At 34.4% G+C, this 12,262-nt stretch overlaps 1 protein-coding gene across 6 annotated transcripts in view; it reads left to right on the top strand.

Annotated features, from left to right (window-relative positions):
* VPS13A (vacuolar protein sorting 13 homolog A) overlaps positions 1-12,262 on the top strand; it is a 349,000-nt gene that overhangs the window by 274,875 nt on the left and 61,863 nt on the right. For all 6 annotated transcript variants that reach the window (XM_074196703.1, XM_074196708.1, XM_074196704.1 and 3 more), the window contains 2 exons: positions 9,488-9,723; positions 11,727-11,880. In XM_074196703.1, coding sequence (XP_074052804.1) covers positions 9,488-9,723; positions 11,727-11,880 — 390 coding nt within the window. The remainder of the gene's footprint in view (positions 1-9,487; positions 9,724-11,726; positions 11,881-12,262) is intronic.

The raw sequence follows: 12,262 nt of genomic DNA, 5'->3' as shown, positions 1-12,262 counted from the left end.
TTAAAAATATGACTCAGTTCTCTATATATTTTAGAAATGAGTCCTTTGTCAGAATCATTAGTTTTAAAGATTATTTCCCAATTTACTACATTTCTCTTGATCTTGGTTACAGTGGTTTTATCTGTACAAAAGCTTTTTAATTGAATGTAATCGAAATCATCTAGTTCTTTTTTGGTGATGTTCTCCAATTCTTCCTTAGTCATAAACTGCTCCCCTTTCCATAGATCTGACAGGTAAACTAGTCCTTGATCTTCTAATTTGCTTATAGTATTGTTTTTCATGTCTAAGTCCTGTAACCATTTGGATCTTATCTTGTTAAAGGGTGTTAGGTGTTGGTCTAATCTAAGTTTTTTCCATAGTAACTTCCAATTATCCCAGCAGTTTTTATCAAGGAGGGAGTTTTTTTCCCAATAGCTGGACTCTTTGGGTTTATCAAACAGCAGATTACTATAATCACCTCCTGCTTTCGCACCTAGTCTATTCCACTGGTCCACCACTCTATTTCTTAGCCAGTACCAAACAATTTTGATGACTGATGCTTTATAATATAATTTTAGATCAGGTAGAGCTAAGCTACCTTCTTTTGCACTTTTTTCGTTAAGCTCCTGGAAATTGTAGACTTTTTATTTCTCCATATGAATTTACTTACAATTTTTTCTAACTCATTAAAGTAATTTTTTGTCATTTTGATTGGTAGGGCACTAAACAGGTAGTTTAGTTTTGGTAGAATTGTCATTTTTATTATATTAGCTGTACCTATCCATGAGCAGTTGATATTTGCCCAGTTATTTAAATATAATTTAATTTGTGTGAGAAGTGTTTTATAATTGTTTTCAAAAAGTTTCTGAGTCTTTCTTGGCAAATATACTCTCAGGTATTTTATATTGTCTGAGGTTACTTTGAATGGGATTTATCTTTCTAGCCCTTCCTGCTGTATCTTGCTAGACATATATAGAAAAGCTGAGGATTTATGAGGGTTTATTTTATAACCTGCAACTTTGCTGAAATTGCTAATTGTTTCCAGTAGTTTTTTAGATGATTTCTTGGGATTCTCTAGGTAGACCATCATGTCATCTGCAAAGAGTGAGAGTTTTGTCTCTTCCTTCCCAATTCTAATTCCTTCAATTTCTTTTTCCTCTCTAATTGCTGAAGCTAACATTTTTTTAAAGGTTTTTGCAAGGCAAATGGGGTTAAGTGGCTTGCCCAAGGCCACACAGCCAGGTAATTATTAAGTGTCTGAGACCTGATTTGAATCCAGGTACTCTTGACTCCAGGGCCAGTGCTTTATCCACTGTGCCACCTAGCCGCCCCTGAAGCTAATAACATTTCTAATACAATATTGAATAGTAGTGGTGATAATGGGCACCCTTGTTTCACCCTGCTCTTATTGGGAATGCCTCTAGCCTTTCCCCATTAAATATAATGCTTATTGACGGTTTCAGATAGATACTGCTAATTATTCTAAGGAACAGTTCATTTATTTCTACACTCTCTAGTGTTTTTAGGAGGAATGGATGCTGTATTTTGTCAAAAGCTTTTTCAGCATCTATTGATATGATCATATAATTTCTTATAGGTTTGTTGTTGACATAATTGAGTATACTAACAGTTTTCCTAATATTTAACCAACCCTGCATTCCTCAAATAAATCCTACTTGATAATAATGTTTTATCCTAGTGATAACTTGTTGTAATCATTTTGCTAAGATTTTATTTAAGAGTTTTGTGTCCGTATTCATCAGGGAGATAGGTCTATAATTTTCTTTCTCTTTTTTAACTCTTCCTGGTTTAGGTAACAGCACCGTATTGGTTTCATAGAAAGAGGTAGGCAGAGTTCCATCTTTCCCTATATTTCCAAAGAGTTTAATATAGAATTGGAACCAATTGTTCCTTAAATGTTCGGTAGGAATTCACCTGTGAATCCATCAGGCCCTGGAGATTTTTTTTTAGGGAGTTCAATAATGGCTTGTTGAATTTCTTTTTCTGAGATAGGGTTGTTTAGGTATTTAATCTCTTCTTCATTTATCCTGGGCAACTTATATTTTTGGAAATATTCATCCATTTCACTTAGATTATCAAATTTATTGGCATAGAGTTTGACAAAATAATTTAGAATTATTAATTTAAATTTCCTCCTCATTGGTGGTGAGTTCACTTTTTTCATTTATGATACTAGCAATTTGGTTTTCTTCTTTTTTTTTAATCAAATTGACCAGAGGTTTATCAATTTTATTTTTTTTTCATAATACCAACTTTTGGTTTTATTTATTAATTCAGTAGGTTTTTTGCTTTCGATTTTCTTAATTTCTCCTTTAATTTTTAGAATTTCTAATTTGGTATTTAATTGGGGATTTTCAATTTGTTCTTTCTCTAATTTTTGTAGCTGTATGTTTAGTTCATTGATTTCTTCTTTCTCAAATTTATTCATGTAAACATTTAAAGCTATAATATATCCCCTGAGAGCCACTTTGAGTGAATCTTATAGGCTTTGGTATGTTGTTTTATTATTGTCATTATCTAGGATAAAATGGTTAATTCTTTCTATAATTTGTTTTTTGGTCCATTGTTTAAAATGAGGTTATTCAGTTTCCAATTGGATTTGGTTCTATATATCGTTTGCCCAGTATTGCATATGACTTTTATTGAATTGTGATCTGAGAAAGATGTATTCACTATTTCTGCCTTTCTGCAGTTGATCATTAGGTTTTATGTCCTAGTACATGGTCAATTTTTGTATAAGTTCCATGTACTGCAGAGAAAAAGGTATATTCCTTTCAGTCCCCATTCAGTTTCCTCCATAAGTCTACCATATCTAGTTTTTCTAACAATTTTTTTTACCCCCTTAACATCTTTCTTGTTTATTTTATGATTCCATTTATCTAGATCTGAGAGTGGGAGGCTGAAGTCTCCCACTAGTAGAGTTTTTCTTTCTATGTCTTCCTGTAGGTCTTTCAGCTTCTCCTCTAAGAATCTGGATGCTGTCCCATTGGTTGCATATATATTCTGTATTGAAATAGCTTTATTGTCTATGGTACATTTTAGGAGGATAAAGTTTCATTCCTCATCTCTTTTAATGCTATCTATTTTTGCTGCTGCTTTGTCTGAGATAAGAATTGCTACCCCTGCTTTTTTTACTTCAGCTGAAGCGAAATATATTTTGCTCCAACCTTTTACCTTTACTTTACGTGTATCTCTCTGCTTCAAATGAGTTTCTTGTAAGCAGCATATTGTAGGATTCTGGTTTTAATCCACTCTGCTATTTGTTTGCATTTTAAGGGAGAGTTCAACCCATTCGCATTCAGAGTTATGATTACTAATTCTTTATTGCCCTCCATACTTTCTTCCCTCTGTTCGTATTTTCCCCCTCCCCCCCCCCCCCCCCCGCTTATCCATATTCTCCAGTATTTTGTTTCTGAATACCACCCCTTCAGTATGTTTGTCCTCCTATGTCACCCCCTCCCCTTTCTTTCCCCTTTCTCTTTTTCCCTTTTTTTATGTGTTCCCTTTTTCCCCCACTACCCCTTTCTTTCTCTTTGCCCCCTCCCCTTTTCCCCTTTTAATCTTTGAAAGGTTAGATTTTTTTTAATTTAATTATGTATAAATTGACTTTAAGCAAAGTCTAGTGACAAGATTCAAGTGTTTCTCATCTCCCTTCTTCCCCTCTTTTACCATAGGTATTTTGTTCTTCTTGGTGTAATGAGATTTGCCCCATTCAGTCCCTTCCCTCCTCCTGTCTCCTTCCTGTCCCCCTTTTTAAGGAAGTGGTGTTATTTTAGATCATTCTATCTGAGTCATAGAAAATTCTGAGTATCTGTCACTTCTAGCTAAGTACATTCTGTCTAATAGAGTTAAAATTCTTGAGAGTTATTAGAGTCTTTCTCCCAAGTGGGGTTAAAGCCAGTTATATCCCATTGCATAGCAGTCCCATGGATTGGTCATGAATGTCCATCACTTCTGGCTAGGTATATTCTCTCTGTTAGAGTTAGAATTCTCAACATTTATGAGCATCTTTTTCCCCATGCTGGAATGTAGCCAGTTTCAACTTATTGGATAGCAATTTTTTTTACCACCCCCCCCCTTTTTTTTTAACCTTTTCATGTGTCTCTTGAACCTCCTGTTTGATGTCGAAATTTTCCATTTAGTTCTGGTCTTTCCATCAGGAATTTTTGGAATTTTTCCATTTCATTAAATGTTTATTTTTTTCCCTGGAAGAGAAGGCTCAGCTTTGTGGGATAGTGGATTCTTAGCTGCATTCCAAGCTCCCTTGCTCTTTGGTCTATCTCTTTTCAGGCCCTTAGATCCCTTAATGTTGATGCAGCCAGGTCCTGTGTAATCCTGACTTTGGCTCCTTGATATTTAAATTGTTTCTTTCTGGCTGCTTGCAGGATTTTCTCTTTTGTCTGATAGTTCTGGAATTTGGCTACAGCATTCCTTGGTGTTTTCATTTTAGGATCTTTTTCTGGAGGGGATTGATGTATTCTTTCAATAACTACTTTGCCCTCTGGTTCCATGATAACAGGGCAGTTCCCCTCACTAGATCCTGTAATATTAAGTCCAGGCTTTTTTTTTTTTTCTCTTCAATGTTTTGTCCAATAATTTTCAAGTTGCCCCTCCTTGACCTATTGTCAATGTCAGTTGTTTTGCTGATGAAGTATTTTACATTTTCTTCTATTTTTGCGTTTTTTTTTTTTTTTTTTTTTTTTTACTGGCTCTTGCTGTCTCATGGAGTCATTATTTTCTGCAGACTCTATTCTTTTTTTTAGAGAGGAGTTTTCTTCATTAACCTTTTGGAACTCCTTTTCCAATTGGTCCATTCTACTTTTGAAAGAGCTTTCCATTTAACCAATTTAGGTTTTGAGAGAATTATTTTCTTTTTGAATTTGCCCAATTGAAGATCTGAGAGAATTATTCTCAATTTGTACTTGTCCAATTGATTGTGAGAGATTTATTCTCATTTTGTATTTGCCCAATTGTATTTTTTAAGGATTTGTTTTCTTGTTGCATGGTATTAATTGTCTCTCCCAAATTTTACAGTTGTTTTTTAAACTCCTTCCTTATTTCTTCAAGGAAGTCTTTTTTGTGTTTAAGATCAAGTCGTATTCTCCTCAGTTTCTAGGTCGCTCTGAGTTAGGGTCTTTCCCTTACAAGAATTTTTCTATGCATCCACGTTTCAGCTGACCCTTCTTCATTTTGCTGAGACCTTGAGTTGGGGAGGGGCTGGTTCACTGGGGCTTGGGTTCAATAAAGGCTTTACTCACTGAGTGCAGTTTCTCTGGATGGCCAGTAGGAGGTGCTGGTTGCTTTCTCTGGAGTGTCTGTGACCTTGATTGAGGCCTTCTCCCTTAGCTTGACAGGAGGAGTTGGAGCTAATGAATCCTTTTGCCTTTAATCAGTTGTGGTCTTTGCCCTGGCCTGAGGTCATCTCTCTCCCTATTGTCCCCTGGGCTGGTTCTTCTGCTCACACACCTGTGCCTGAGGCAGAAGTAGTCTGTAATTGTTCCTGGAAGAGGCCTCAGCAGCAATAGAGGCGTGGACTCAGAGTTCCTCAGACCAGAGGAGCTCAGGGATGGTATGTCCGCTGCTATCCTGCACTGGGACTCTCCCCCAGCCCTGTTGGCAAGCTCCAGAGGTTCAGCCTGCCTCTGCTCCCTAGTGGACTCAACCCCCAGTGTCTAGGCCCAGTGCTGATCCAGCAGGTCCTGCTCTTGGGCCCTAAGACTCTAGCAGACTCAGCTGCTAATCTGGCTGATCCAGGACTGATCCACCCTCTGGGCCCAGACTCACCTGCCCAAATTTGTCCAGTGCTGCTGAGGGAGATAAATCCTGAGGTAGATGTTCTTTCTCCTGTCTTTTCTTTCTGGGTTTTGTGGGTCAGATTTCTTTTAAGAGTTTTATTTCATGTGATAGATGGGGAAAAATCAGGAAACTTTGGAACTGTGCCTATCTTCTCTCCACCATCTTGGCCGGAAGTCTAGATATGGTTTTCTAATCCTTTTCTGCATAATTCCAAATTGCTCTCCACAATTGTTGAGTTATTTCATAAGTCTTCCGAGAGTGCATTAATGTCTAATTCTCCTACATCCTCTCCAACAGTTGTCATTTTTCTCTTTCTGTCCTATTAGCCAGTCCTATAGGTAGTACCTCGGAATTGTTCTAATCTGCATTTGTCCAGTCAGTTGTGAGTTAAGACGTTGATTTTTTTTTTACTATGGTCATAGATACTATTGATGATCTCATCTGAAAACTGTGTATATCTTTTGTTAATTTATCAATTTGGTAATGGCTCTTATTTTTCATAAAATTGACTTGGTTCTCTATGTTTCAGAAATGAGGTCTTTTTCAAAGCAAAGTGTTTGAATATTTTTTCCCACGGTTACTATTGCTAACTATATTTCCCTCCATTTTATGTCCCTCACCCCCATTTATTCTGTTCTCATTCTTCTTTCTCCCTGTCCCTCCTCAAAAGTTTTACTACCTGTCCCATAATCTTCCTTCCCCCCTGCATTCCCCTTTTTCTCCCAACTCCTTCCTCTCCTACTCTAGCGTAAGATAAATTTTTATATCCAATTGAGTGTGTATATTATTCTTTCTCTGAGCCAATTTTAATGAGAATAAGGGTCACCCACTTCCTCTCACTTCTTCCCCTCCCCAACTGCTAAAGCTTTTTCTTGCCTTTTTTTTTTTTGTGAAATAACTTAGCCCATTCTACCTAGCCTTTTCCTTTCTCCCAGGACATTCTTCTCTCATCCTTTAACTCCATTATTTTAACATCAACCCTTCATATTCAGCTCTTCCTGTGCCTTTTCTATATTTTCTCCTTCCATCTGTCCTAATAAATGAAAAGGTTCATATGAATTATCAATATCATCTTCTCATGCAAGAATAAACAGTTCAGCACCATTAAGTCCCTTATGATTTGCCTTTCCTGTTTACCTTTTTATGCTTCACTTAAGTCTCATATTTAAAGATCACATTTTCTGTTCAGCTTTGGTCCTTTCATCAGGACAATTTGAAAGTTCATTCGAATGTCCATCTTTTCCCTGAAAGAGTATGTTTGGTTTTAATCCGAGTTCTTTTCTCTTCCAGAATATCATATGCTAAATTCTGCAGTCCTTTATTGTTGAAGCTGCTAAATCTTGTATTATCCTGACTCTAACTCCATGAGATTCTAATTGTTACTTTCTGTTTAATTGCAATATTTTCTCCTTGACCTGGGAGCTCTAAAGTTTGGCTATTATATTTGTACCAGTTTTTATTTTGGGATCTCTTTCAGGAGGTGATTGGTGGACTCTTTCAGTTTTCATTTTATCCTCTTCTGCTAGAATATCAGGACAATTTTCCTTGATAATTTCTTGAAAGATGATGTCTAGGCTCTTTTTTTTTGATCATGATGTTCCAGTAGCCCAATAATTTTTAAATTATTTCTTCTGGATCTATTTATAGGTCACTTGTTTTTCCAAAGAAATATTTCACTTTTTTCCCCCTAGTTTGTCATTCTTTTGGTTTTGTTTTATTGTGTCTTGAATCCTCACAAAGTCATCAGCTTCCCTTTACTCTGTTCTATATTTTACGAAATTATTTTCATCAGTGAGCTTTTGTATCTCTTTTCCATTTGGCCAATTCTGCTTTTTAAAGTATTCTTCTCATTGACTTTTTGGACTTTTTTTTTCCATTTTTCCCAATCTTAGTGTTTAAGATATTATCTTTAGTATTTTTTTGTGTCTTCTTTCCTAAGCTGCTGACTTGGTTTTCATGATTTTCCCTCATTGGTCTCATTTCTTTTCCCAATTTTTCTTCTACTTCCCTTACTTGATTTTTAAAAATCCTTGTTGAGATCTTCCATGATTTGAGACTAATTCATATTTTTTCTCAGAGACTTTGGATATAAAAGGTTTGGCATTATTTGTCTCCTTCTGAGTGTGTATTTAAATTTTCCTTAACCCCAAAGTAACTGTCTGTGATCAGATTTTTTTCTTTTGTCATTTGCTCATTTCACCAGACAGTGTCTAGATTTTAAACTCTTTGTTAAGGTAGAGTTCTGCCCCCAGCAGAGAGGGCACAGGGTCCCAAGCTTCCAGGACTTTTTGCAGTTATTTTCAGAGATATTTCTGGGCACCTGAAAGTTTTCAATTCTTCCAAAGTCTTATGATCTAAGGAGAGATTTTTGACTCCTCTCCAGGTCTGTGCTCTAGTCTGTGGATGATCACTAGCACTCCTTTCTGCCCCAAAACTTTGAAGAGGGGCCCTGCTCCCCTTCAGCAGTGAGCTCTGTTGTGCTACTTACTGCTTGTTTTCTTCCTGGGACTGCAACCTAGATCCAAGTATATGCAAATCCACAGAATCCTGCCTTGGTGATGGCAAAGAGACCCCATAATCTCCTCCTTAACTACCCTTAATGATGCAGTGACTCTCAAGGACCACTTCTAGTTTGCTGGGGTTGGGTCTGCAAAGTTGCTGAGACCTGCGTTGGACTATGCTCCACTCTCAGCCTGGTGAGACAGACCCTTCCTGTTGACCTTCCAACTTGTCCTTGGTAGTGTCTAGGCCTTTGACCCACTTATCTGACTTTCTGTTCCTGGATTGCTGGGGTTGGTTGCCTCTAGCTCAGCCACCCTGCAGTGTGCCCCTCTTTTACCCCAGTGCAGCAGAGCTTTCCCTGCTGACCTTCCAAGTTATCTTGGGCAAGAAAATTGTTTCAGGCTTTTTTTTGGGGGGTTCTGTCTCTCTTGAATTTGGTGGGAGTCCTTATATTTAGGTATTTGGAGGGGTTTGGGGGGAGAACTTGAGGGAGGTCCTGCCTTTATTCTGCCCTCTTGGCTCTGCTGCCCACCCCCTTTTGAAGTAGTCAGCCAGAATAAGGGAAGGTGCCTCTAAGGGCTCAGTGGCAGGCTAATAATTTTGTGACCCTTACTTCAGCTCCAATAGTGCCTTAAGAGATACATAGGTGATATAGTAGCTAGCATGCTGAACTTCCAGTTGCAAACACTTAGATTCAAATTCTCTCTTAGACCCTTTATATTTGAGCTTGGACAAGTCACAATATATGCTGTTCTTGTTTTCTCATATTTAATCAGAAAATAACAATAAGACCTACTTCATAGCAATGTTAAGAAGATCAAATCAGAATGTAAAGTACTTAACAAACCTTACATATAAACATAATTTCATACAAATGATAATTTATTTATATATATTTATATATAACATAGCATTTCATCATCTCATAAATTTGTACTTTTAATTTCTCCAATTTGGATACACTGATAGATGCTTACAAGCAAAAAGAGCAACATCAATACATATAACTGATAGCCCATAAAAATAGAACATTAACTTGTCTTGTGTTTAAATATCATGCATATATTTAAAATATAGACTTCATGAGCCATTTTCCTTTTGATGTCTTTCTCAGTCACCTTACAAATAATGTGAATGAATATTAAAGTTTTTCCTAAGCTAATATGTCTTTTTTTAAATTTTGTTGTAGGACATGATGACACCAATTAATTTGGCTGGGAAAAAGACCATCTATTTAGTTTCGTTCTTTGAAGGCTTGCAACGCATTATTTTATTCACTGAAGATCCTAAAGTATTTAAAGTTACATATGAAAATGAAAAAGCAGAGCTGGCAGAACAAGAAATTGTCCTGTCATTACAAGATGTTGGAATTTCATTGGTTAATAACTATACAAAGCAAGAAGTAGCCTACATTGGCATAACCAGGTAAGACAGTGTAGATAGATAGATAGATATAGATAAATATGTGTATAAGTGTTAAATTGTGTTTCAATAAGTGAATAGACTATATTTGTATAAATGTAATTTTTGTTTAAATTTTATAGGAATTTATTTTGTTTAGTTTATTTGTTCATAATAATAGGATAATTTTAATTTGAAAATTAGAGTTTTTTATAATTCTTTGAGATAAGATAGGAGCAAAAACTATTACTTTTAATTTAGAAAAGCAAATTCCATTATCTTATTATGTAATTCTGCTATCTCTTATACTATATTGTTCTTCCTTATGGATATGATTTCTCTCTCATCACGTTCAGCTGAGATCAGTGTATACCATGGAAACATTGTAAAGACTAATAGACTGCCTTCTGGAGGGGGGGAGGAAGATTGGGGGAAAATTGTAAAACTCAAAATAAATAAAATCTTAAAAAAAGGAAAATTAACTTGACGTGTAATTGAAAACAGTAAAATAAAATTAACAAATCAAATCAAATAATGACCAAAAAAAGAGATAAGATAACAAAGCAGTCTTAAGTGAGCTCTATGATGATAATTCCAATTCTGAGTTATTTTATACAAATTTATTTTTAAATATATTAAATAATTGTATGATTGTATTATAATATTTTGAAAAAATCTAATTTATTAAATCTGTTACTTAATTTAGGGCAACTAGGTGGAACAGTAGATAAAGTATCAGGGCAGAAGTCAGGAAAATATATTTTTATGAGTTCAGATATGATCTTATACAGTGAGCAAATCCTTCAAGCTAATTTGCTTCAGTTTCTTTATCTGAAAAAAAAAAGCTAGAGAATGAAATGGGAAACTATTCCTGTATCTTTGGTAGAAGGTTACAAATAAATTGGATATGACTGAAACAATTGAACTATAATAACAAAAATAACTTAAAATAATATTCAGTAAAATAAATTTGTATAAATAACAGAAATTAATGAAAAACATCTTTGAATTGTGTACAATTTAGTAATCAGTAATTGCTCATTTCTGAGATTATTGAGTTTAGCATTTATATTGATCCCCTACTTTTCCTTCTCCATTTTCATTAAAAAGTGAAGTGGAAGCTTCAGTAGATTCTCTGTGCATTCATGACTTATTTAAATTAGATAATTGTTGTATTTTGGTTAACGTAGACAGATTTTTTTCATTTATTTATTTGAGTTAATTTATTTGTGTTGACTGCTCATTTTTGCTGTATTAAAAATAGTTTAACTTTTCCCTAATATTTTAACCTAAGAAATAATCTTGGTGTGACAGTAATAGTATTCTATATTCATTCAAATGGATTTTTTTTGTCTTCTTTTCTCAGAAATTCTGTGTACAAATTGGTGTACAAATTATCCTTTCTCAAAAATAATGAACCATGCAGAAAATCGTAAATCTTTTATGGAATTCTAATATTCAATGAAAATTGTTTTGTAATCTTTGATCCAGTGCTGATACTTTAGAAAGTATTTTTACAAATTCAACTATATTTAATTTTTAGCCCTGATTTTTCTCCTTTTTACTCCTCACTCCCTCTCCCATTGAGAAGAACAAAAAAGAAAACAAAGAACTTTAAAATGTGTATTCCTTATTATTTATTTCTGAAGCAAGGGAGGGAGAGAAGAATCTATGGATAGGGAGAAAGAAAAGAAAAAGAAATATGCTTCATGTTACATTATGATTCCTTCACATATTGAAGATAAATATAAATGAATCACATAAATGAAGATTTGTTGGGAGCCAACCTAGAGAAAGAAGAAGGGAAAGAAGGACCTTTTAGAATGAATATAAATATAATTATGTATGTATGCTAAGGTATTTAAGTCTGTTGGTTAAAATAAGAGACCAATAATTTGTGTTAGGTTATAACAGAAGTTTATTATTAAGTATATATAATAATATAAGTATATATTAAGTATATACCTTTGCTATAAATATTAACATATTATATCTGAAAGTTGATTTTAATTTTGTCATCCTACAAGCTCGGATGTTGTTTGGGAGACAAAACCAAAGAAGAAAGCAAGATGGAGGCCCTTGAGTATAAAGCAAACTGAAAAATTAGAGAGAGAATTTAAAGAATACATTGAGCTTTCACCTTCAGAAGATAAGATTGTAGACTTGGAACCTAATGTTTCGGTACTATTTTAAAGTATTGATTAAAGCTAGTTTGTATTGTCCTTTTTTTTTAATCTGCCTTAATCATTTGATGAATTAGATTATTTTTATAAACTGAAGGATTATCTAAATCAATGTTATATAGGTAAAATACTTTCAAATTTGGGTAATTGAAGTAAATATTAGGGTTTTAAGTTAATAAATTTTTCCCCTAAATTAACTATTCATTAAGTCTTAGTAATTTTTAAATTGAATAAGTGGAAGTTATAAACTTTATAAATAGGATGGAGAAATAGAAGTATGAATTTTTCAGTGTTGACTAGAATAATTGCTTAGAGAGTGTTATTATATTTTAAGTTATATATGTGATATAACTCACTCAACTCAAATGTTTATTCTATTT

This window comes from Macrotis lagotis, chromosome 8, assembly GCF_037893015.1.
Source record: "Macrotis lagotis isolate mMagLag1 chromosome 8, bilby.v1.9.chrom.fasta, whole genome shotgun sequence".
Classification (NCBI taxonomy): Eukaryota; Metazoa; Chordata; class Mammalia; order Peramelemorphia; family Peramelidae; genus Macrotis; species Macrotis lagotis.
This window is presented reverse-complemented; position numbering and strand designations above follow the sequence as displayed.